The sequence below is a fragment of the Anoplopoma fimbria genome, chromosome 12 (assembly GCF_027596085.1).
Source record: "Anoplopoma fimbria isolate UVic2021 breed Golden Eagle Sablefish chromosome 12, Afim_UVic_2022, whole genome shotgun sequence".
Taxonomy (NCBI): Eukaryota; Metazoa; Chordata; class Actinopteri; order Perciformes; family Anoplopomatidae; genus Anoplopoma; species Anoplopoma fimbria.
In genome coordinates, this window is record NC_072460.1 from 6,425,644 (window position 1) to 6,453,207 (window position 27,564).

General features: G+C 40.4%; 1 protein-coding gene across 1 annotated transcript; it reads left to right on the forward strand.

Moving 5' to 3' along the window:
• The first annotated feature begins 1,435 nt into the window (after positions 1–1,435).
• On the forward strand, positions 1,436–27,152 carry LOC129099270 (copine-8-like). Its single transcript, XM_054608443.1, has 6 exons — positions 1,436–1,512; positions 4,134–4,174; positions 21,112–21,158; positions 23,640–23,743; positions 25,659–25,698; positions 27,072–27,152. The coding sequence occupies exons 1-6, from the start codon at positions 1,436–1,438 to the stop codon at positions 27,150–27,152; spliced, it is 390 nt and encodes a 129-aa protein (XP_054464418.1).
• The last annotated feature ends 412 nt before the right edge of the window (positions 27,153–27,564 follow it).

Sequence of the window (27,564 nt, forward strand, 5' to 3'; positions counted from 1 at the left end):
AGTGAACTTTTACAGCTTTAGTTTCAACATGTGTACAGATTAAAGAGGAGACCACCCACTAAGAGTGGAGATTCCAGTATCTGGGTCATGTGATTTTCTCCACTGCCCCGCCCCCTTTGGGAGACTAGCCTCAGGTCCTGAGCTTTATTACTTTTTTTAAGGTTACAAAACTTATTCTGACATGTGACACGTGTGAAAAGTGCTCACTAGCAGATGTCCCATTGGAACTCGCCCATTTGATTCCTTACATTAACTATTTCTGGGGTTACAAGTTACCTGAAGTTGTACGTTAAAATATGTAAATAAGGCACTATCTTAATAAATATGTGCAAATTTCTAGAACATAAATCTGAAGATTGGCCAAAGCCAGGCTCAGAATTCATGTTTCATGTTTTTGACATACAAAGAGTCAGAGATATCCTCCTTTTTGTATCACTGCATAAAACATAAAATACTGTTCTTAGAAATAAAACTATAAATCAGGCTATGAATGATATAAAAACAACAAATAAATAGTTAGCTGTAGTTGTATCACAGCCCACCTTTGTTCTCTACATTCAGAAAGATGGTATAACAGACTGTGAAGCAGGGGACAAGGTTTTCTTCCTCTGAATCCATTTAGAGAAAACAGTCCTTTATTTTAAAATAACACACATTTTGACACTCCAGCTAAATAGAGTAAAACATTAAACTCATAGAAATCTCAATGAAACTTCCCCATGACTTACATTAGGACAATAGTTTTGGGAAATAAACGAATTTATGAGAAATCTACAGTCTCAAATAGACCAAGTATTAAAATAATCACCTTAAATGTGTAATTTTTTTAAATATTTTCATTCCACTATAGGCTGAAAGAAAACACATTATGACAGACAATGTGTTTGTCCCTCTACATGACTCATTATGATTCCATGCGTTTATAAAACATTGCAGGATGTCTGGTGGACTCCTGTTGCCAGCCATTGACAGATGATCAATGCTTCTTCATTGGTGATCTCATTATCACCACCTGAGAGAGAGAGAGAGAGAGAGAGAGAGAGAGAGAGAGAGAGAGAGAGAGAGAGAGAGAGAGAGAGAGAGCACCGTGCTGTTGCTGGAGCCTCCGGTTGGCTGCGCTCTCCTCCTCCTCCTCCGCCTCCTCAGCACCGGACAGAGGCACCGTGGACGCATGGAGGATGAATGAACTTTAAATCTGCCTCACAACTTTCACAGCGTCTCTCTCTCTCTCTCTCTCTCTCCATCCTCCACCGCTCCTCCACCGCTCCACCACAAGAAGATTCCGCGGACAATGGATTTACCGCAAAACACGGTCCTATTGTGAATGATCACACCTTCTCCATCACCATCACCATCATCATCATCATCATCATCATCTTCTTCTTCTTCTTCTTCTTGCTCTGTGGATGCTCATTAGGCGTCGTGGGTCGCGATGATGGCATCAATAGGGGAATTCGACCCTCTCAACACCAGAGTCCCTGCAACTAAAATAGAAGTTACCGTCTCGTGCCGGTAAGGTCAAACCCACATGCAAATACGCACGTGGATGAAAACGTGCACTTATATGATTGGAAGTGTGCATCTCTTAAAAATAAATATTAAAACAATCGCCCTGATATGGGTGATAAGTGATCGAAGTTAATTAGGTGTGTGTGTGTGTGTGTGTGTGTGTGTGTGTGTGTGTGTGTGTGTGTGTGTGTGTGTGTGTGTGGCCAATGTGAATGTTGCTTATATTCTTCTTCTGGTGTAATTAATGTTCATAATTTAAAACAATTTTATTCATGATTTAAATGTTAAGTAACTGTAGTAAGTCATTTGCGTTGATCAAGACAAAAACGTCTGAATCAAATGATCCAATCATCCTTCCCTCCATCCATCCCATGCGTGACTTAGTCCCTGATTGATGGCCCTTTGCTCTCAGGTAAAGGGTTAATCCCAATATGCCTCAAGGCCATTAAAAGCCTTTTTGTTTTCTGCATGAGGTCCAGCCAATGACCAGTTGATATTGACAGACATGCATGGGTAATTGTCGGTGAACATCAGGTCACAGATGAAAGAAAGCATGATGCACTTTTACACTTAAACAAAAAAAACAACACATCATTGGAAAAAACCCCATATTGATTCCTGGGATTAAACATCACACCTGACTTCTCTGCTCATGGGCAGGCTGCCCCTCGGCTGAACGCTCGCCGGCTGGCTGAACTGACGGAGCAGTCAGGGTTTTCACAGACTGTCAACCTGCCCGTCTGGTCTCAGGTCCGCCTTCTGAATAATGAATAGCATGCTGCTCCTGTGTAGTCCCTCCTGAGATCAGCCAGACACCTGAGTCGGAGACAGCCACAAACCCCAGAGGGGGAGTGGGCTTTCGATGCATGGATGATGGGGGTTCTATGTGTTTTCATTCCTCAAAAAGCTAGACTTATATGTCAGTCGTTTTACAGATTATTCAGGTTCCAACTTGTTTTTTCCACAACAGTGTATCAATGTATGGCATTTTTTCCATCTTTTTGTCTTGAATTACTTTGTGAGATTGGCGAAACAACCCTTTTTGCTTTTTCATGCATTTATCAATTTTGAGCTATTATTCTTCTATAACATGTTTACTTTCAGACTACTGAAAAGAAAACATCCATAATACACATGTAGTTGTTTATTTATACTACTTTGTCTATTTGAGTCCGTAGATTTCTGCAACATTCACCAAAGCAAACATTAGATAATGCCTCATTTGCGTATTTAAACATAAAATAGCAGAAAGCTTGTAATACAAAAGAGAATTGTCTCAATGTATTTAATGAACTGCAAAAGTTTCATGGTGATAGCTATTCCTTTTTTCTCAAACACATTTTTTTACAGCCTTAACATTCTGTAAACTGTAATTGGAACAGATGTTTGATTGCCGCACGTCTGCAAACAAGTTGTAACTCACCCCAAACATTTCATTCAAAGTAAAATGTCGTTTTGTCACTGTGTGAGCTGTGCTGGTCAAAATGTTCGTACAAACTGTGTACATGTTTCTTTTATTTCAGCTTTGGGCATTACTGTGCAATACTGTAGCACTCAGAAACATTTCCCCTTTCATCTTTCATGTAAAGTCATATACAGTGAACAGAAAACAATTACCATAAAATTACATTCAAGACCCACATTCAAGCAAGTGGTTATTGTGCAAATTGCAGACAATTGTGCTTCCTCCGTTGCTCAAACGGATGAGAAATGCAAATTTTTTGTGAGCAACAAAGTCATTGTTCAGAGATTTGGACTTCTTGTTTTGAAAGAAGAAGAAAAAAATATCATTCAAGGATTGATCAAAAGCAAGTGATAAATGACTGCAATGTATTTGACCCTTTCACCTGTAGTGTCTTCAAAATGTAAGCAATTTTATGATACATATCTTTAAAGGCTGTTTCCTCTCGTACTCTGAGGCAGAAATCTCCTCTTCAGTAGTACACCAAACTATCCAGTTTCATCCTATCTATATTTCGAAGGTTTTTACAGTAGTGTTTGTTCGTATGTCATTTATAGCCTGATTTATACAACATAACATTCCTAAAAACATGGCCAGAATGTTTTTTATTTTTTATTTATTATTATTATTTTTTGCTGTATATTCCCTTATTATGGAGTGATCAGAGAGAGATGCAAAATCCCCTCTTTAAAAACCTTTGACTCTAACATGTCAACAACATGAAACAAGAATTTTGAACCTTGCAACATTTTGATTTCGGTTCTGGAAACGTATGCAAATGAGCAGATATTGGATTTAAGTTAATGCATAATTTGAGTATGTAAGATAACATTTAATTTTCCTTGTAGTGCAAAAAGTAATTATTTTAATGTAAGTAATCAACTTGGGAAGTTTAATGGTGATATCTCTTTGTTAAAATGTTTGAATGCATTCAGTATTTTTATGTTAATTCCACACAATTACTAAGAGAGCAATTAAAATCTGCCCATGACCTCTGGAACTGAGCTGAGACTTTTAGAAACACTCAAGTGGAGCATAAAACCAATGGGATAAAATATGGGAGTTTAGGAAATGTAAATTAATGAATCTATTGTCTCAAAAGTATTTTAAAAAAGGGCTGAAAGGATCCATTCTTACATGAACTTTTTTGCTGTTTCCGCAGAAGTCTGCTGGATGTGGACACATTCTCCAAGTCAGATCCCGGTAAGTTTTGTCGTTTGAGATGCTGGCAATAATAGAACACTGTTTTTTTTTTTTTGTTGGCCATGTTTACTTAAGCAAATACATTATTTTATTACCAATGTGGATATTGAACTGAATATCAACTTTATATTTACTGTTAAAAAAAACTGGGAGATATACACACACACGTTATGTGTATACCTGCATTCTCTCTCACTGCAACAATAGCAGTACGGTGTAATGGATGGTGCTCTACTCTTGCACTGGTAAATAACCCAGAAGGTCAGAGCTATCGATGGGTGACATGTCTGCTGATACAATACAAGAGTGAGGAGGGAGAATAAAAAATGAAGACAGGACTAAGGAGTAAGGAAAAGTCAAGGTTGAAGAAAGGCCAGGATGTTGTGCTGTTGGCTGAGCCTTGGGTGGTAAAAAAAAAAAAACATAGATAGGGGGAGGAATTATGGGTTAAAAGCCTGCCTCTGAAACTGTGTATACCTGTTCTGTAACCTGCGGCGATTCACCCCTTGTATACTTTCTGAATGAAGACAAGCCTGGTGGTTTTCTTTTTGCTATTTAGTGGAAGGATATTTCTCTTAAGCAGGACTCTGGGGTGCAGATGCTAACCAGTTATCAGGTATCTGAGCTGTGTATGAGCTGAAAATAAGTACATTTGCATCTTTCAACTTAAGACCCAGTTAACAAATGAAGACCAGAATGATGGTCTTCATGGACACCAGAAACAAATGTCAATTTGGAAGCTAACGATGGTTTTGTTGCCCTAACCTGTTGTTGGTTTTGTTGCCTTAACTAACCTAGTATTGTTGGTTTTGTTGCCTAAACCCATTATTGGTTTTGTTGTCTAAACCCATTATTGGTTTTGTTGTCTAAACCCATTATTGGTTTTGTTGTCTAAACCCATTATTGGTTTTGTTGTCTAAACCCATTATTGGTTTTGTTGCCTAAACCCATTATTGGTTTTGTTGCCTAAACCCATTATTGGTTTTGTTGCCTAAACCCATTATTGGTTTTGTTGCCTAAACCCATTATTGGTTTTGTTGCCTAAACCTAACATTGGATTTGTTGCATAAAAGTAACATTGATTTTGTTGCCTCAACCTAACGATGGTTTTGTTGCCCTAACCTGTTGTTGGTTTTGTTGCCTTACCCTAATGTTAGTATTGTTGCCTAAACCCATTATTGGTTTTGTTGCCTAAACCTAATGTTGGTATTGTTGCCTAACTCTAATGTTGCTTATGTTGCCTAAACCTAACATTGGATTTGTTGCATAAAAGTAACATTGATTTTGTTGCCTCAACCTAACATTGGTTTTGTTGCCTCAACCTAACAATGGTTTTGTTGCCTCAACCTAACGTTAGTTTTGTTACCCTAACCTAATGTTAGTTTTGTTTTCTTAAACCAATGAAAAAATTGCTTCAGCGTGGTAAATTTTAGACATTACGTGTCTCCATCTCCATGTTTTAAGAAGTCATGGTCATTTCAATTATTTCTGTTAGATCATGTTTAAACACTGTTAGCTCTGTCAACACTGTTGCTGTTCTTTACACTGTTCTCGCTGTTAATACTGATAGCTCCTAGCTGCTGGCTCAGCCCTCGCCGTTTGAGATCTGTGTGGAGGCCATCCTTCTGCCCAGTGTATTGAATTTACCAACTTTAACAACCACAATCAACATGTCAGCAAAACGGGACGGTCATCGACATCATCATCCATTACAATCAGGGAATGTGCAGATTGGAGGGTATCATCACTGCTCAAAAAAATGACATATCTGGTCATATTTAAAATACCAATTGTTAATTTAATTTTTTCTGTTAAATAATAAACATGACAAAAAATATTTCCTGGGCATGAAAACTCCCGCTGCGTGTGTTGTGATGGGTTGTTAAATACTGTCAAAGTTGTAAATAGTGAGAGAAATAAAATATTCACTGAATGCTTCAAAGGCTTATACTCAATACACATTAATAGATTTAAGAGCAGCATTCTCCTACATCAAATTTTTATTAAAACTGTCTTTGCAGATGTAAGATTGCATATACAATGCCAGCATGTTATTATTGATATCACGTTTTTATGCCACCTATCCAGCAACAGCCGAGGCTGGAGGCATTCTGGCCTTTTTCCTAATGCCAGCTCAAATCTGTTTCTTTTTGCATATCTAGATTGGATCTACATTGATTTTTAGAAAACTGGAAAGCAAAAAACAAGTGAAATGCCATTTTTGCAAGTAGGATCCAAACCACATTTTGAGACTGTGACATTCCAGGGTAGCGGAGGCGTACAACTGCTAGACGTTTATTCTAATTTTTTTTTAATCCTTGATTCTGGGTTGTGAGTTGCCGACAAATTTCCAAGGAGGCCAATCAACTATCTGCAAGAAGCTGCCTGGTTGTCACATTGCCAGCAACTCACAAGAAGCATCAAGGAGAAGCTCTCAAATATTTATTTTATTTTCAAAGCACGACATCTTTCCAATCGAAGAAAATAAGGGAATAAAACATGAAGAGAGGCAAAAAGGGCTGGACGGCATTAAATAAACACAAAGAGCAATGTACACGCTATGGTGAAAAGTGTTAGTTGGAGAGTGAAAGTAGGACAGAGGATCTAATGCTCGTGCCATGCTAGTCATTCTGTAAAACATTACTAATCAAATTTGACTGCCTGTAACAAGGGATCAATTGACGCACTTTTTAAGAATTGTTATAAGCCAGAACTACCTTCAGCTCCAGCTGTGTTTAAATCCATAATAAAACAATAATCATTTTTAGCTTCAAAGATTTCTCAGAACAACAATGATCACAGCAAAATGTGTGGCAGACAAGGCTGAAGAAGAATGTCAAGAAAGTGCTTTGGTTGGAAAACTAATGACAACAAGACAACAGAAAGCCGGAGAGCAGTTTATAGAAAATGACATCTTCGCTTCACCTGGCAATCCAAACTACTCTTTTACAAGTTCTAGGTGTTTATCCACTTTGCCATCCTGACCCTGAAGCTTTCTACCAACTGAGAGTCCGGCTGAGCAACAGAAAAGCAGTGCGGTACCTGTGAGAACCCTTCAGATGCAGCTTTCTCAGAAAATGTTACCCAAAACCTGCCAGATATCAGGGCCTTTTTAATAAAGTCCACACAAGTCACAGCTGGCGTCTTACTTCTCGCTCGATATGGTCTCAAGGCTCGGGTCATAATGCCCACGTGACTGGGCTCCAACTGCTACAGACAGGGAGAAGTGGTGCATGAGCCTTTCCTTCAGTCCACAACGTAAAACGCTGAGGTGAACAGTTCTCAAAGCTGCCTGTACATTTTGGAAGATGTAATAAGAGAGACGCTATTACCAATTGTAACCTAAATAACGAGGATGTCATCGGCAAGAGATTCAGGATGCAGCGGAGCTTCAGACCAGGTGGCAACCTCCGGTTCTGAAAAGTGAAGGCAATGCCCAAGTGCCTTGAACCTGGTGGATGAGAAACTGACCGTACTTCTCACTAGTAGTGACAATGCAACAGCTATTTTAATGGAAAAGGGTGACAAGAAGCTACAAACTGACGGCGGCTCTTGTGTCAACCAATCATACGTTTGTGTTACTTCATTTCTGGTCCCCTTCTCTCTCCCGACAATTCCTGTTTGTCTAGAAAATAGAATTAAAGCATATTCTTGCCATTAGCCAGTTCGTTAATGTTGCCTCAGCAACGCCTCAATGACAACTCAGTGACAATGTAGATGACCATGCTTGGCTGTTTTGTAGCTTTGTCACTCAATGTGTGAACTCACACATTAGCAATGTGTAAAAGAAATGCCCCCCCACCCCCTGTTTCAGTGAAACCAACTAGGATTGCACAGTGGAGGGGCCAACACAAAGGGTTCCATCAAAAAAAAACCACACAGGGTCACTTTTGATGCAATACAATGCAGTATCATCCAGCATAGGCAACCAATTTTGAACACCCAACTGGGAATTCATACAAAGAGGTGACCATATCAGGCGAGTAGTGCATGGCAGAAAATATGCAAAGCGGTGCTTATTCTTTTAGGTTTCGACCACACAGGTTTCATACAGTATAATGATATAAAGTGCATCATTATACTGTATGAAATGATCACTTTGTGAACTGCTTTCATTTGACCTCATTGACTCTAACAACCGTGATTGCGGCCCAATTTCGAATTTATTGCTCTCATGTGACACTTATCATATCTTTCTTCTGATAAGTGTTGACACTTTTCCCAATCCCAATTCATGCAGCCAAGCATTTTCCGAGAAACACTTACATACACATCACTTTACATGGACTTATTTACATGAAATAATACCAAATTATGTTAAATCACGTTTGCCAAATGAGTTAGTGTGTGATGAGTCGTGAGGAATCATAAATGATCTTTCAGAGCGAGTAGATGTTTTCTGTTCCGGCAAATTTAACAAAATGTTAACAGAGGTTGTCCTCCGTCAGTAGGAAGCAGTTGAAGACTTAATTTGCGCCATCGTCAGTCACTCTGACTGATAAATGAACTTATCAAAAAGACTCCTCATAATTTTAGTTCTTATGATAAATTTGTCATGTTTCATGAAGCAAAATTCTGGTTTAATGAAATCACGTGTTCTTGCCACCAAGACTAATTGCCGATCATTGTTAATCCACATTGTTGTTTGATTATAGCACAACTGCTCTGAAGCCAGTGTAAACAATACTTTTCTTCATAAAAACACAAAATTAAAAGGACATAGAAGATTGTATTTTTTTTAATAAAACAAATATTGTCATTTGTAGTTTTAATGATGTATTATAAGTTGCTTAGAGGTAGTGTAGACAGATCATAATACATCTCTAATATCTATTTTATATTAATGTGAAAACATCTCCTTCAAACAACTGGATTTATTCAAGTTAATCACCAACACTACATTTTACGAGATTACATGTGAACACATCATGAAAACGTTACAAATTATTCATTACTCATTTTCACTGAGCAGAGCCTGAACGCATCATAATGTAAACAAATGGAACCTCTGTTCTCCTGTCAATTTAAACATGGACTGGTTGTTTACAATGTAACATTATCAGAGATCAAAGACTAGAAAAGCACAAATGCTGATGTCCTGATCTCATATTTTACTGAATATTGGCGGACAACGATCGTCAGTGGTCCATTACACCACTAAGATCCATTAACAATGATGTAAGATATGGGTCACTTCAAATATCAAGAGCTTTGGCAGAAAGATAGGATCCTGGTGGGAAATAAATCGGAATTGAGCATTAAGTCCTGTAATGTGAAACGTAACTCCGAGGCTGTCATAGAGGCTAAAGTGATTTAACAACCTGTTATCTGACGACATGTTCGCTTACGTCCTGGGAATTGCAGTAGCTGCACTCTTCAAGACTATTAATCCCTAAGGTCTTAACCTGAACTAACTTTTTCTGAGCTGTCGGTTACAATATCACAACACGCTGTTAGTTTGACATGCATTTAAATACATTTGTCCAATAATGATTTCATAAGCTGATCCACTAACTCTTAAACCTTCAGTTACGGTCACAGCTGCTCCCGGCCGCTGGCGTCCAGCCTTCACGACCGTTGAGTCTCAGCTGTTGGTGATTTGGCAGCGAAGTAACACAGGAGCAAAAAAGACCATGGCAGTGCTTTGACTGCAGTTCATGACAGGAAGGAAGTGATTAACAGAGTGAGTGCCGTACAGGGTAAAGGGGATTGACCTGCTCAATCAGTCGCTCTTTTTCCATCTCTCATTTAAACGTTTTAATCAAATTATAAACGCTGACTCAGAGCTTCTCTTATGGGAGGAACTGCTGTCGACTGCTGATTTGTGGAAAAGCTAAATATAGTCACGTCACAGGACAGAGAGGACAAAAATACACAATATAAAATTAGGTAGAAAAGAGTTGCTTTACATCAAACAGCTGAAGATGAATTAATCACTCTATTCTTATGTTAATATTATTCAGCATTAATAGAGAGCACCCAGTAAATGGGTCAGCAGAATATGACCAGCCCAAATGGTCTATGGGAGAAGGGAGTTGGGAATATGAAGAGTCCATTTTATAAGAATCTTTTATTGCTGGGTAAAGAAGCTTAAATGGAACTTCAGGGAGAGCCCTGACCAAAATAACAAACCAGCAACAGAAATAAAATCACCATACTAAATATATTTTTCAAAAGATCTAAGTATAATCAGTATAATCAGAAAGCTTGCTCCCCATCGGCACAAAAAAAACTTCAAAAAAACAGGAGGAAAGAAACAAAGATGGCTGCTCCACTTTTACGCGACTACTTGGCAAGGAATCAAAGGTGGCAAGACACAACAGAAAGAGGAAAAAGTCTCTTCAGATAATGACCTGATTAGCTGAAATCTTAATTGCACATCTCACACTACCCGCTGTTTTCAATACCAAGGGCCATTAAAGTGCTTTAATCAAGTCACGGTGGAGGACACATTCCCATTATTTGATCACTATGACTCACAATTAGACAAAGGTCACCTGAATGGACCTCAGATGTGTTTTTCTTTAGAATTATTCTATTTAGTGAAACATTTGATTGATAAATCAGTCAGTCGCTAGAAAATGAATCAGACAGTTTTACAGGTGCATTAACAAAGTTTCCAGAATGTTGGCAAATAAATATTCATCCATTCACTATGAATATCGGGATTAACAGTTGGTGGAGCTATTTGTCTTAATGCTTTAAAAAAAAGCTTAAATGACGTTCCAAACGTCCTTATTTTTAGCCAAACCATGATGCTTTACTAAACCAAACCAAGTAGTTTTGTTTCGACTCACAATGTTAACCACGTGTTTAAAACTACGAACGTAATCTGAAAGAAATGATGTATCCCCTCCCAAATGAACTGATAATGCAGTTTGGTAGTATGTGAATGCGGTTGCTTCCTTAGACTCACACATTAGCATTGTGTGAAAAAAAGCAACCCCTGTCTTCATTTCAGGTTGGCACAGTGGAGGTGCAGACAAAGCGGCAACCGCAATCCGGGCCTGGAAAGTGAAGCCAATACTGAAGTACCTTAAATTGCATTCTTTCTACTGGCCATAAGGTGGCGACTCTGCTTGTATAGAAGTTTATCAGAAAATGACCCTACTTATCAATTGATTTATTACATAAGTAAACATTGTAAACATTAGTTTTTTTTAGCTCAATCTCTTGTTTCAAGTCTTCTTCAATACAGCATGATGTTCATTTAGTAAATGATGGTCGATTTAGAGGGCTACATAGTGATTGACACGTCTCTACTGCAGCTTTTTCTGGTCTGGGAGTTGTCTGTGTTTTCTTTTTTAGAACCTTAACCCTTTCACATATTGTAACATTTTGGTCTCCTAAAAATGTCTTATTAAGCGTTCGGTTGTGCTAAGCTTACAACATCTTGATGGCAACGTTTAAAATCCAAGATGGGCGCTATTGGCTTTGTTTAACCTGTTAGGGTGGGACAGACTGCACCTCAATCATTCTTATTAGTGGGTGAAGATTTGCGACCTCATAAATTCCCATCCAAGCTCCAGCTGTCCTTTAACCAGAGCAGACAAAAACACCTGGGTGTTCAGAGACTTTAGCAGTTTTTTTACTTGCTACAAGAATTTCTATGAAATTCCAATATCAGAAAAATGACAGTAAAACAGTCAATGCTTTATTTGTGGTCCACTAGGTTATGAGCTGTTAAAATCATCAGCCCGACTGTGCCATATGTGACGTTGTTGCTGAGCTCAATCAGTGACAGTGAAGGTGATTCATCAGGTCCTCTTTGCAATGAGTGACTGAGCTTTCCTCAAGTTGTGTGTGGATGAGTAAAGCTTTCACAATGGCTGAAAAAAAGAACGGAATAAATATTCACTCCAGGTCCAACTTACTTTCTTCTTTTCTTTAGAGCTTTCAACCATTTCTCGTAGTCTTAATCCGGCGCAGTCTTTTCCTAAACTCAAGAATGAACTTTCACACTCCAAAGACCAAACCTCACAGAGAAGCACACTGCAAGCACAGAGAGTCAGAAAAAAGCCAGCGAGAGCCTTGGAGGTCACGCTGATGAGATTGCATATTACCAACACGAGGCTCCGCGGGATCAAAGTTAGTGATCAATGACTGATCCACAGTGCAGAGAGATAACAACGCCGACATGAAAGATGGGAGCCCATGATTGCACATTTGGGACACGTACCAAAATAGAAGGAGAGAGCAAATTAGAGACGGAACCCAAAAACATAAAGCTTACACACTTTGATGGTACTCAGAAGATGCTCCGTGATACCCAGTTAGTGATATTCACTCTTATTCCAATGCTGTGTTGAATCAATCTTTTGTTTCTCCTTGATTAGATCTTCCTGAAGAATGCGATGGGGGCTTTTTTCTCCTTCTGCGGTTTTGAGTTGCAGCTCTCTGTGCAAGAATGCGCCGAGATACCAGAGCAAAGACGCTGAAGCACTTCTCCTTATCTAATTTGTCGATGAGTCAGTGTTTGCCCTTGGGGAGACGTTGTATCGCGTTGCCTGGTCATTGTGTAAATTAAATTTATTTCTCTTACTCCGCCATCAAATTACCTGATGCCTCTCGGTATCTGCCCACACACTCTGGATGTATAACGATCAATTTGTGTCTGGAGGGAAGAACTAAGAGGCTGGCTTTCAAAAAATCTCTTGTTGGTGTTTTCTGTTGGATGTTTGGCAAAGATACTGAATGAAGAAAGATTCTAGTTCTGTTCACTTTTCTTATCCTTTCTACTTTTATTTTTTTTGTGCTGGCTCACATTGCAAGTTTTTCTACTTTTACTTGGACGGTTATTTAATTAAATATGCTTTACAAAGACCATAAACTCCAGGCTCCACGTTTTAGTTTCCTTTCCCTCTTATCTCACAGACTGACTCATTATTTGCTTCCGGTCTCGCCCACTACGGTCTGATGATGTTGATCTTTGCTTCTCCTGCTCAGCAATGTTGCTGGGTAATTTCCAATAGGAACGCAAATGTTATAATGCTGCAATAATCTATATTTTTATATCAACAATGGGTTACTTTACTTTGTGTATTGTGAAAGTGCTCCCCTGTTGTTACAAATCCTAGAGATGTATCACCAACCGGCTCCCCTGAGCCTTTAGGCAACATAGAGGCTGTTTAACCTCATTCATAACGTCTGCTGGGATCGTAAGCAGTCGTAAGCAAGTACTAGAGGTCCCTAGATAACACTCTTAAAATGTTAAATGACTTGCTGCTACCATGGCAACCATGGAATGTTTAGACAACAAAACTACTTGGTTTGGTTTTGGAAAGAAAATATCATGTTTTGGGTTAAACTGTGATTATTAAGTTACTTCTTTTGAATTCGACTTACTTTAAATAACTCAATGTTGACTTTTGACACGAACACCAGTTTCTTAGGTAAAAGAGACCAAAACAGAGCTAAAAGGAGGGGATGCACAACTCCAAATGAATGCTAAGAAAGTGTTTGTTAACTCATTATACAGCTCAACTTAATATCCTGACCAAAAAGGTCTCTGCAACAGCCTCGACACCAACACGTGGCAAATTAATCTTAGTAATCAGTTATTGATTTTTACACAGATATTTTGCTCAGCGGGGTTTAAAGTTATGTAAACCCTTTTTTTGGAAAGCGCTCATGCATGCCGTGTACCAATTTGTACTGTCAGTCAGTGTTTCTGAGTAGATGTCACTTGTGTTTAAATGATGGATGTTTTCATTTTGAAACACAGCTCATTTCATACACCATGCTCTGCCTGGCCATTAGTCAGCTGGATATATACACACGCTGTGGTATTAATAATAATAATAATAATTAAGCCTTTATTAGTCCCACAATGGGGAAATTATTTCTCTGCATTTAACCCATCCCAGAGGAGCAGTGGGCTGCAAATGAAGCGCCCGGGGAGCAACTTGGGGTTAGGTGTCTTGCTCAAGGAGACCTCGGCATGTTGCCGGTAGAGGGGTTTGAACCACCGACCTTGTGGTTACGGGACAAGCGCTCTACCTCATGTGCCACAGCCGCCCGAATCAGTTCAGTATCAGTATTTTAAACATATTTTAGGCATGTGTGACCACAGCCACAATGGTGTCGCCTTTGGAGAAATGCAAACGACTCTGGGGCCAGTAAAAGTCCTCTCCGTTTGAACTGAAGAATTTAAATTATGGGCTGGCAAAAGGCAGGCAAAAAAAGTTCTGTCATTCGGTCAATCACAAACTCATCTGATTCATTCTTTGGGAGCCAGATAAAAATAATGGAATTCATGAGATATTTTCCTTCCCGGTTCCCAACCCCCTCTTGATGTACTTCTTCATTTGTTTTCCTCTCACTGAATCCACCCTTTTGCACTTCAAAAAGCTCCTACTATATCACATTGATATCTTTTCAGTTCTGAATTACTAATAAAAAAAAAAATAGCACTGATCACACTGGCTTGCCGAAACTTGAAAGTGCGAGAGAAAACACTGAGGCGATCTTTCAGCCGCTCCATGTGCTCGGTGTGCAGCTCCCGGAGCTACGCACCACTTGTATTTCTATCCAACCACCATCTAAACCTCCATCAGACTCCCATATGAAACATCCCACTTCTCTTATGTAACATCATTTGCCAGTGGAGTGCTGGCAGTTTTTCATCCACATGCGTGAGCGTCTCATTCCATTAAAAATCTGTAGGAGAAGACGGCCTCCCTGCTCCCACAGGTCCAGGAGTAGTTCAGATTAAATGCAATTAAATGTGTAACGAAATCATTAAGAATTATGATCTCCCATTGCCAAGTCATGTTTGTTAAATTTCCTACACTGCGTGATACTTCCTGCACATTTCATTTTATTGTATCTGCTTTAGGATTGTGACTCACTAGCAGGTAGGAGTTATAGTATATTATTAGTTATAGCATACAGTGTATTGAGCTCTGAGTTTGTTCCCTATCCTGCTGTGGTTTTACAATGACTCACATTGGAAGACCATATTCTGATACATGAGCTATATGATTAAGGTCTGCTTTTAAGTTATACACAAAGTCTTTGTTATCACTTTTCCACATCCTTTCTTTACACGCTATGTTGACAAGTTCCACTTCAGCATGCAGCGTTGGGCTCTGCATGTTGAAGTGGACAAGCAGGGTCAATTATAATTCAATAAAGGCTCAGTGGCGGAGGAGAATGAAGGCAAGGCTCGAGTCTCTAATTACCGTCGAGGTCTCCTGATGAGATCTGAGGACCGAGTGAGCAGCTCCCTGTTGATTCAGAAGGCCATGGTCGCCAGCCTCACACCCGAGGCATTTAGCCTCCACACTAATTTCAAAACGTGTCCCCTCTAGGTCAGGAATATGTCGATATGCACATGACAGTGTTATGACAAAGCAACATTCAGCTGTTAAATGTAAAACCCTGTTTCAGCTTGAACACGGCCCCAGTTCACAAATAACCAAATGATGACGAACAAATGTGTGAAATATATCCGAGTGCTGCAGTGTGCTTTTTGCTGGTTGTTCTTTTTGATGACAAAACAATTGAATTTCTGTGTTTTTACTGATTAAACTAAAAAAATGTGTTAATGAGCTTTAGAGGTGCTGGTAGGCAGATTTATGAACTTTGGAAAGAGCCCGGCTAGCTGTTTGCCCTGCTTCCAGTCTTCACGCTAAGCTAGGCTAATCGACTCCCAGCTCCAGAACTGTACTTAGAGTTACTCAAAGGAACTTTCATTTTTGAGTTTGGCGGTCCCTGTTAATGGCTGCACGGTGGTGTAGTGGTTAGCACTGTCGCCTGTTAGCACTGTCGCCTCACAGCAAGAGGGGCCAGGGTTCAATTCCCGGGCCGGACAACCTTCTGTGTGGAGTTTGCATGTTCTCCCCGTGTCAGCGTGGGTTCTCTCCGGGTTCTCCGGCTTCCTCCCACAGTCCAAAGACATGCCTTAGGTTAATTGATGAAAATTGCCCGTAGGTGTGGATGTGAGCGTGAATGGTTGTCTGTCTCTATGTGTCTGCCCTGCGACAGACTGGAGACCTGTCCAGGGTGAACCCTGCCTTCGCCCATTGACAGCTGGGATCGGCTCCAGCACCCCCGCGACCCTTAACTGGATAAGCGGTTACGGAAGATGGATGGATGGTCCCTGTTAATGAAAGTGGTAGTGTTTCCGAGCACCAAAGTCCTTTTAGAAAACCTCTCGTTTTACTGCAGCAGGGGTCCGACAGTCCTCCCTTCCCGGTCAGTACGGACCGGGTCTCCAGCAGCAGTGGTGTAGTGTGTTGAACGTAGTAACAGCAGCACGCCGAAGCTCTGCTCGCCACCAGAGCTTCCTACGTTGGCGGCAGCGCTGACCGATCTGGGTTCCGTCGCAGTGGGCTGCCTCACTGAAGTCTTCTTGCACAGAATTTGACCCGGTGGCACCGATGACAAGCATTAAAAATGATTATATAGAAATAGATCCTAGCTTGTTTTTGTTCTGGCCTGGAGCTGTATTGAATTCATTCTTTTTTTTTAATCCACACCCAACATCAGATCTTGATTTTGAGAATCAGGATCTATGCAGCTTTACCTGCTGAAAGAAGGCTTGATTTTCACAGAAATTAAAAAAATACCTTTCTGGTGCAGGGTTCTCTCCATATATTGGCACCCAGCTGAGCAGCTTTGTCATAGCTGCTCTGCTGAGGTTTAATAATTTGCCTTGACGGGTTTCAGGGCTCTCTGGCCTTATCCCTCCCTTGGCAGCAGATCAATAGATCAGCAGGGTTTGTGTGCCCACTCCGTCTCACCTCATATTGCTGTGTGAGAGGTGTCTGTGTGAAGGATTTCTGTCGGATGAGCCATTCTTCTCCATCTGAAATCTGCCAACGCCTGACTGTGGATTTCCCCCAACATCTGTCCATCTCATCGCTTTACCTCCATGTCCTCTTATTCTCAGCCCCTCTTTTCTCATCTATTTCCATATTCCTTTTTCCAGCCAACTTCTCTTGTCATTCTTATCCCACCTTCCCTCCCTGTCCTTCCCTTTTAAATATTCCATTCTGTCCTCCTTTCAGTCCTCCCTTTCCATCCCCGCACCCCCACACCCTCCTGCCACCTCTCTGATTCACCTCACGGCGAGCAGCTTGTGCACCCCCCCCATCCTGTAAGTAAACCTGTGGCATCCTGTCTATGTCTGCCCACTCTCTGATTATATTCTCCTGCAGTGCAAATCCAAGAGGCAGGCTGTGAGAGAAACCCCCTTCACACAGGTGACTGTTGCTGTCAGCTCGTTCGGCGTTTCCCGATGAGTCCGAAAGTGCACTCTTGCCATTTTCAGTTACAAACTCAACACAGTGACAGGACGGGCAGTTTAATGCAGAAGGGATTTAAATGTCTCTCTTTGTTCTTGCACATGTATGCATGCTGGAGATTACATTGTTATTTTTTTTTTGTCTGTTGCAAATATTCCTTAGATGCAAAAAAAACTTGCACACATAGTGGTTAAAGTTGACCAAATTCCTTGATATAAATTGTCAGATTAATGTGATCCCAATCTCGGCCAGTAGAACCGTGTGATTGCCCATGCGCATATGAGTGAGTGTGCACCTCTGTGTCTGTCCACAGCTAATCTCGCGAAACTGCATAGTGTTAAGTGCTCAGCTATGGGGGGTGAACAGCTGTGGTTGTTTGCAGACACACCTGGCAGAAATCCGTGCTGTTCTGAGCGCAACATTCTTGTTATTAATAAAATGACTGTCTATGCTGCAGCCCTTATTTCTGATTATTATACCACTGTTTCACCAAATGCAATGCTGTTGTTCATCTCACACAACATTAACAGAGTCTCCTCGTGTGTCTGACAAGGCCGGCTGAAGTAGCCAGAATAGAATGCTTCAAATTTTATTTTTTAATGCCTCTGAGCAACCGCAAAAGTTGGTGGTCCATCACCCTACAGCTTATACCTTGACCAAATTCATAAAACACACCTTTCGGAAAGTATTTTCTTCCTTTGCTGTTTGATTTGTGGCTTAAAACAAAACTGGTGATGAAAATTAGAATAGCATTGTTTGCATTAAATTGCTGGCAGGTATATATAATGTTTATGTTTGTCTGGGAAATTCTTGCTAGCGCTTATTTTACTTTTATTAACTTATATAAATGCTGTCGTTTCCTATCATGCAGTTACGTAACAAGCATACCTATTTTACGTAAGGCTAGTAGTACTTATTGTAACCCGTCTTCTATCAAAAACTAGATTTTTGATATTTTTAATTGCGATATTGTCCTGGAAGCAAATTAGCGTTTTTGCTAATCATATAATGTTGCCCATCACAGTGAATTGTCACTGTATGTTGACTCGATATCTTTTCTTAAAGTTGGATGTGCACTTATAATCAAGAGGTGCTTTCAAGAGGAGACACAAGAGGGACAATACAATGTATGAGGGAACCCCTGTGCAAAATGACCCCAGTGCACCTCAAAATGTCTGCGCACGACACTGTTTGTGTTTGCAGTAGATCGTCTTTTTGTCACCTCAGAACTTACTTACTTATTGTGTACTGTTACACTGTGGATCCATGTGAGAACTTAATATGATTTGAACCCCATTCCAATTCATTCGTGTTTAGAGTTGCCTGGGTGCCCGTCGGACTGTTGTCAGGAGTTGGAGTAGGAATCTAGGAGAAGACGAATTGCCCTGTGATTCGACCGCTCCGTGGCCAACCAGATGGGCTCTTTCCTTTCTCAGTCACTTCCCATAAAGCAGGCAATCAGTCAGGATCTCAGGACACGGCCGACTCGGCGGATTAGTCTGAGCCTTCCGTCGGGCCGTGGCGCTGTTACTCTGCAACCTTGGGGGTACATCAAGGTGCTGTGACTTTGATGTCTGATAAAAAAGACATAGTCAATTCAGCTGTTGGGCCAATGAGAGCATTGGGATGTGACCTTGAGGCAAGCATATTTCATCCCTAGAGTGCGTTTGCTTTTATTGTTTTCTGTTCTGTAATCTAATTGAAAGGCTAAGATGTTATTCGCAAACTGATTAACTTGTAATACCCTTTTAAGCAGCGCTGCATGCCTTTCCCGTATGGTTAACAATCTGACAAAGTGAAGATTGTTTTCCTCTAAAGACGCAATGCCCAAAAGGTTTGCTGCTTGCCACCCTTTCTCTGTTATCTCCCCTCTGTTAATTGCTCATTAGGAGGGAAAATGTGCTTTTAATTGTCTGCCAGTCCAGACAGTCTGAAGTTCATTAGAGCTAATGTCCAAACTTCACAGAGGCACACAGTGGCTGATGGTGCCCGTCTAGACACAAATGGCAACACTGGGCCAATTATAAATACGTCTTTAATACATGCTATAACTTATATATCGAAACATGACAACATGATGAATTTGTGGGTTGTAATTGCACTGCCTCCACCTGATTGTATATTTATGCCGTTGTACTCAAAACTAAATTTATCCTCAGAAGACAAATGAACAGTTCGCCAAAAAAACACTGTAGCATTTTGTAAACAGTAAAGCCCGAATAATGACTAGTCAGGGGACCCATAATTTAACTTTAACTTAGGTTTATTGTGAGGTGAAGTCCCATCCCTTTTCCAGTGTCCCCCATGACACTTTATTTCAATGGTGTTTGTCAATTTAAATGATAATTGCACTTGAAGAAAGTAGTACCATTTAGACTCGTGTATCACCGCTCGGTGAGCAACATCAATCGTCTCGCACAATTCCTGTCAAAAAACACTAGCTAGCAAGGTAACGTGGCTTTGTTTCATGCGCCAATGTAGCGTTATCTCACCTGTTGTCTTTTATCCAGTGACTACTGATCGCTTTAGCAGCCGGGAAGTTAAAAGAAGTTTGCTAACGCAAAGAAAACCAAATTGTGTTGATAGATGAAAGCTGAGGACCAAAACTGTTGAAATCTTTTCTTTTGTCTATCTATAAATGTATCTATACATCATACATTTTTATATTTCAGTTGTTGTAAGCATGTTTATATATAAAGTCAAATTAAATACAATGTGTAGTTGAGGCTATGCGGTATGCCAATATTTTAAAAGGTATTTGGTCATAAACCAAAATGTATGTCGGTCACCAAAGTTATTAAAATTCATCATCTGGGGAACAAGAACATCTTTGTCAAAATGTTGTGCCAGTCTATCTTGTTGATGTAGAGATACTTCACTGGATATGTGAGAATTCTGACCCGTTTATGGCACTAGATAAAAAGGCAGGGGATTGAAAGTCTTAAGAATTTATCCTTTGGGGACCACAAATGCCTGAAAAAGTAATAGCAATCCAACAGTTGAGATATTAGCATTAGACCGACATTGCCATTCGCAGAGCCACGCTGCTCCAAAATGCCTTCGAAATATGTAATTTGTGACTTTTTGTCGGTACCCTTTAAAAAACTCTGAAACTCTGTTTCACAAGTTCACCTGATGACCTCCACCAACAACTGACAGGAGTGTCATTTGTCACATTTGTCTCCAAGAGACAGTTGGCAATGAAAGATCCAGGCTATTCTCAGAATAATGACTCATACTCTGCAAGTCTGTCTATTTTAATTATACATATCAACTGAGAGAGGCCCGGCTGAAGGTGGTGACAGCATATCTGCAAGGCAGGTAACTTAGAACTTAGAGAGTGATTACTCCTGCATTGTTACGTGGGTATACCTGGCAGGGAAGTGAGAATGAGCCCAAGAACATATATCTTGTTATGTTTTTATTATTTTAAAGTTCAACTGTACTCCTGTTTTGACAGATTTAGGTTGATAGCATGAGTTATAGATGATAAAGCTGAAATTTGTTTCTCATTATAGCAAATAATCTAGGGAATTATTGACTTTGCTTTTAGCTACGATAGATTCAATGAAAATAGATGTGGGTCTCATCGATTTTTGATATCTGTCAGTTACTGCAGGTGCCAAAATGTACAAATGAATGAAGTCGTAATTTATTTTTTTCTTGGCCTCTTCTTCTTCCTTCCAGTGGTCGTGTTGTACTTGCAGGCCGTGGGAACCAAAGAATGGAGGGAGGTAAGTTGAGCAACCTTAAAAAAATAATAATATATAGATCAACTTGTCTGTCATATATGTGTTCTTTTTTTTCTTTTAGGAATGCTAAATAAGCAACTTCAAGAGTTTTCCTTGATGCTAGTGACTTTCATTCAGGGCATTCAGTATTTAGATAAAGTTCAGAGGCAACTCACTGCAAGCCCCCGAGAACATTGTTGTAGAAAATTGAAAGTGTCAACCTCTTCGCCTGCCCGAAGAGGTGTAACCAGTGTCTGAAAAAAAATTGAATATACCTGACCCAAACTGATGAAGTCATAGTAAAGGTTAAGGAAAAAATAAATAATAAAGGATCTCAGTAATTCAAGTTTCTAGTTCTTGACAAAAACGATTCAAATCATTGAGATTCCTTTTTTGGGTCTCATCAAATATGCACCGTCTGCTCCTCACGACTTCTTTCCGTCTCGCCCCTCTGACACTCTTTTCTTTTTTAAGGTGGGGAAAGGCGACTTTGCATTTAAAACTGCTTCTTTGAATTTCTTCCCTTTTTTTCTTTTTTGTTACGTCTCCTCAGAACAGATTCTCATGTCCTCTCTTAGCCGCATTTGCCCCCTCTCATCTTATTTGCCGATGACAGTCCGTCTTTAGTTGGTGTATTTACCCATTTGAAAATTCAAAGTCAATCTATCTTCGCCACCGCTCATCCCCTTACTTGGAGGCACCTCACACCTTTATTCTAATTCCTCGTGGAGGAATAAAAACACGGCATGAATGCACAGCAATCAGTAGAGTAAACGTCGCGCTGTCAGCCATGCACTCCGTGAGCAGATAACTGTGCTTGAATTGAAACCCGACGATTCCTTTTTCTTTGCATCATTGCGATACTCTGTATGTAAGTTGTAAATAACATTTTATTGTAAATAACAAATTATGCATTTGCATTCAAAAAACAAATCAGTCGGTGCAAGTAGCATTTGTTTTATCAAATCGCTATATCCCAACATTATGTCTCCAGTGAGTCCATTGTCCATCCTCCATTGCGGAGTGAGTCTTTTTTGTTGGGTTTTGTGAGAGGTCATTGTTATTTTGTGATTATTTTATGGTTGTCCCAGCTGCTTCAGGCTGTGCACCAAATTGTTCCCTGATCAGAGGAGATTCCATTCGACTCAGCCAATGATATGATCCTCCACTCATTGAACTTAGATTTGCAATATAATTCAAGAGCCAACTATCTTGATACTGCTGACCTTTGACCCCGTCTGTCATAGTATAAAGTGCTCCACAAAATCCAATGATTTGCCGACTGACTCAATGGCACAAACGTGCTAACTGACTGTTAGCACGTTTTTACTGAATTAAACAATTCACAATCCCAGAACTAAATGCCACGAATCAGTAAACAGCACAGTATGGAGAAAAAATAAGCTATAGGCAACTCCAAGTTGCCAGACCTGCAGTTTTCCTCAGCAACAATTGTACTGTGGTTTAACATGAACTGCATTTCATTCACTCAAACACAAAGAATACAAGTCCTACAAGTCAACACAAAACAACTGTTGCATAAGCAGAATTCCTCCTTTTGTGCACTGCTTCTGTTGTTATTTAAATCAAAGTTTCTCCTCAGAGGTTAGCTAAAGAATAGTTAATCAAAGGGGTGGATTAGAGAAAGAAATACACAGCATTAACAGACTCATTTGATAGTCCTATGTATATAGCCTTTGCTGAAACAGTGATTGCCTCTCCAGCTGCTCTGCTTCTGCACAATGAAAAATATCCCCCAAGTTACAAAGTAATTCCCTAACCTTCCCCAGCCCCTATTAACCAAACACTTCTGAGTGGGATTACAAACCAAAGGTCCCCAGCCCCGAAAATAGAAACACTAAGGGGAAATATCATGGGATTTTCCCGTCGGGTCGATATGATTGGACGGCTGCGGTCTGCCATGCACCCCTTGCGCGGCCTTGGTAATGGCCGGGCTCGGGGACGCTGTTGACAGCCCAGGATTATGTGAGCTGGGCACTAAAGACGTGAGTCAAGGTGTTGAGGCAGTGCCGAGATCAATAGCTCATTACACGGTGCATGTCGGGGTCGGGCAGCGAAGGCGAGGCTGGCAGTCCACCGGGGGGGATTACCGGTGTGATTGTCGGGAAGATGGAGAGACGGCCCCGGACCCGGAGGGAGGCTGGACCTGTGGACCCGGAGGGCTCGCAGGGTGGAGAGCTGGGTCAAATGTAGCTATAATTTAGCTCTCTTGATTTCTCTGGGGACACAGGAGTTAGCACATAACACAGTGAAGCTCAGTGTGGTCGTATTCCTGCATAGGAGATTCATATTCATGGATTCCAAATCCTGAAATGGTACAATGGTAATATGGGATGCTGCTGAATCATGTTAATTTTATTCACTTCTTTCTCTGGTGTATCTTTCTTGATGGGAGCTTAATAAAATGAATTGACTCATTAGTCGATGCTGCTATTACCATCAATTATCACTCTACTTTTGTAGTTTGGCAGAACAGAGGTAATCGATAACACCCGGAATCCGGATTTTGTCAGGAAGTTCGTCCTGGATTTCTTCTTTGAAGAGAAACAAAATCTACGGTTTGATGTGTAAGTAGTCTTGACGGCATTTCATTCACTCTCATCTGAAGGAAAATTCACCTCATTTCATTCTAAATGTGCTACGGATTCATAGTAACCACCTGAAAATAGCAACGCCTCTGATTGCATTTGAATAATTTCTCTCTCTTCAGGTCTTCAGTTTAGTGAAAAGCTAATGTTGCCCTGTCAGGATAAGTGAACAGGCTAATTACTGCTAGGATTAAATGATGGGATGTCGAATCATGAAAGAGATTTAAAAAAAAAAAAAAAAGGTCACTAGCCAAGGTTGCTTGATTGCCCCACTGATTAAATAAGTGTCTGTATACCTTTTATCCTTAATCAATAAGAGGGAGAAATCACTTACGAGCCTCTGTAGCCGTAATCAAGGCACTGAAATGTGTTTTTATTGCTCAGTGGGGTCTGTGGAGCAGAAGCTTGTATAGAGTGAGAACATGAAAGTGGAACGGGAACATTTTTTTATGATGACACTATTATGCTGGTGGTATGTACATAATTTAAACCGCCTGTTTTCTTATTTGCAATAAAATAGGCTCTGCGAAACAACACAGATACTACAGGGGGATTTCAAGATACTGTCAGATTTTCTTTTATTCTTGGCTCTACTGAGGCGAGACACCCAAGGCTAAATACATCATTTTTCATGCACTTCATGCCAATTCAGAGATTTTGTGATATTTTGCCTCCATAACTAGAAAAAGGAAAACATCCAAAGTTAGTTTGTTGCACCTTTTGGCTTAATGAATGAAATAAACATGGGAAGTTTAATGGTGATATCTATTCGTTGAAAGTTTTCATCCCCCAGACTGTAGTATCTTCAAAATGTATGGAATTTGCTGTAGGAGGTTAAAACAGAATCAACTCTTGGAGAAACGCAACATCACTCTGCAGTAGCCAATCACGTAACAGGTGATCCAGATCTGTACAAACACAAATGAGAGGGACTTAAAGACGTTAATTGAGGTGCAGCCACTGTTAACGGGCCATAAATTATACTCCGGCACCGACGCACAACCTTGCCCTAATCGCTACGGCGCCTGATTCCGGTTAACATGCAGTGTAAGCCAATCAGAGGCCTAGTAGGGCAGGTCATACCTTCGCCATCGTAGGATGAAATATATATAACTAGATACATTTTATTATTTGACTCTGCACCAGCCTCTCAACTGAACGTACTGAGGTTTTTGAAATTTGCCGGCAAGGGTTTATTTTAACCCGAACCATGATTTTTTTTTCCTAAAACTAACCAAATGCGTTTGTTGCCTAAACCCTTGGAGATTTCTGGCAGAAAGGGCATGATAGTGCAATTAGCAAATAGCTAGCTAACTATCCAAATGATTCAAATTCAACAAATGAATTCTTAATCCACACACTCTTTCCTATACTCACACAGCGTAGGAAAGCACTTTGCTGAACGCCAGAACAAATATGTCCTGCTCATTTTCTGTGACCAATGTAGCACAGAACCATGGTGGAATTAGCAAGCTAGCTAGCTAAGAAGCATTTCATCCACACAATCTTGTCAATAATTATATATATAGACATGCTCGTAGGAAAGCACATTGCTATTGCCAGATGATCCGCCAATCACAGCACAGAAAGGCGGAACACTCTTGGGAAAAATAATAACGCCGGACAGAGATGACATTTATTTAAGAGCGTCCTTCAAACTAAGTCAGCAAATATAGTGATCAACCATGTTGAGATAATAGATAATTAACAGCAATATAGTTACAGAATTATTTTGTTGCCCAACACGGGGAAAAAAAATCAAGCAAGGGAATTGTTGCTTTCTGAAGATACATTGTAGTTTTTTTAAGACTGATAACAGTGGATCTGTACAAAATATTTTTAAACGCAATGTCACAAGTTCTTTCACTATTGTCGTCCTGCTTGTTTCCCGCAGGTACAATGTGGACTCCAGAAGCTGCAACATATCCAAACACGTAAGCACATGTTTGTCAAACTCAAATGACTCAACGCTGAACTCCCATCAGCCCTCATAATGTATCACATTGTATTCAGTGTTACTCACATTGCTAAAGCTAATTCACAATGGATGAGGTCAGCGGCTGATGATTATTTGGCATGAATCAATCTATTTGGTATTTAGAGGGCCTGTAATGTAAATCCATCTTGTGACTAAGCTATTTTTTTCTCCTTCTCAACAAATCGACTCGTGGGAGAGCAGAAGGTGAGTGGTGTGCATATGCAGATTGCGTTATCCTGATGAGTCCCATTATTATAATGGCCTATTTTTCATTCATCTCCACTTTTTATTTTTCCAACATATGCCAGTGTCCCCTGAACTGACTTGTGTATCATTCACTTTAATTTGACCATATTTTTTTCCCCCATTCTTTCATTTCATCAAGGACAAACACCAGCGGAAAGCTTCCCACGTAGTCTTGTTCCTCATTTTGTCTGTCTGCGTTTCATCGCTCGCTCAGGTACAGCAACTTTTCAGAACTCGGCTTCAAAGCGAGAGCAGCTGCTGCTGTTGATCGAGACCGTGGCAGATTGTGCACGTCGCGCACATTTACAGCAGCCGCACACATATTGGGCTTCGTGGGACTCCCGCCCACACCTGCGTGCCCGACACGCGGCGAACATCAACCACACAGCGCTCTGCCCTCGTTGCTGTGCAGGAGTGTAATTGTGTCATGTCATCTCTGCTTTTTCTTTATGCTGCCATGTGTTGTTCCTCTGTAGTGTGATGCGCTTGTCTTCAATGAAAATGCTGGTTGAAGTTCTTTTTCTACCATGAGGACTTGCCTTATGCACAGCGTGGTGCTTTTAAGAACAATCCGTCAGCAAGCAACCTGAATAACGAACCCCACTAGGACTTCCTGGGCTTGACCTAGTTGGGTTTAATGCTTGCTTGTACTAAAGGCGGAATTAAACCTTACATTTTATGTTTCATATAAAGTTACTCTTCAGTAAAATGAGATTACACTTTAATGTAACTTTAATAACTTTAATATCTTTATTGCTATCCCCACTGATTTTATCTTCAGCTTATGAAGAGCACACCAAGTCCATAAATGTGTAGAGTAATTGGTTTAATGTTCATGGAAACTAATGAGGGAGGTTGAATATTGTTCATTTGCATGAACTGTCCGGCATTGTAGTGATACAAAGCCAGTTATAAAAGGTTTCCCTATAAGGGCCGTCATGTACAGGAAGAATGATTATAACAACACTAAACTGTGCTTTAAGTTATTTATGAAGTATTTTCTCTGTTGGCTGGACTACATCTTGGTCCTGTCATCCAATTAATTCTCTCTCTTCTATCTTTCATCCTCCCACCACCTCCAAGGACTTTCTGGGCCAGACCTTCTGTACCCTTGGAGAAATCATCGGCTCCACAGGAGGGCGGCTGGAGAGGACCCTCTCGTAAGTCCCCCCCTTACAGCATCCTGTCTTTTGTGTCAATGACACATTTTTGCCCTCTTTTTTTCTGTTCAGGTTATTGAATCATATTCATGATAACAATTATGCACATAAATAATTTCTCGAGACGGGCAGAGAGAGAATGAAATGAGTCCCCCTATCCCTCTCTCGCTCCATATTTATTGATGGCTGCGGGGGGAAAACAACTACGTATGAGTCATCTCACTAATGCAATGTGTATAGACTCACCACTTTTTTTAAATGGCCTCATCTATTATGTTGTTAGACCAGAGTTTGAGAGGTCAGATCAGCATCACTGCACACCGATCCCTCGTCATTGAAGTAGTATTGAGTTTTTCATTTGTCACACAAAGGCGACTGAAGCGTGCCACGGTACTTGGTTGCGCGAGGGGTCGATA

Bases quoted from the DNA above. Each gene is read 5' to 3' on its own strand.
- LOC129099270 (XM_054608443.1), top strand. From the start codon at position 1,436: ATGGCATCAATAGGGGAATTCGACCCTCTCAACACCAGAGTCCCTGCA. The intron at 1,513-4,133 runs GTAAGGTCAAAC...CTGTTTCCGCAG, and splicing joins GAAGTTACCGTCTCGTGCCG to AAGTCTGCTGGATGTGGACA. The intron at 25,699-27,071 runs GTAAGCACATGT...ACCACCTCCAAG, and splicing joins GCTGCAACATATCCAAACAC to GACTTTCTGGGCCAGACCTT.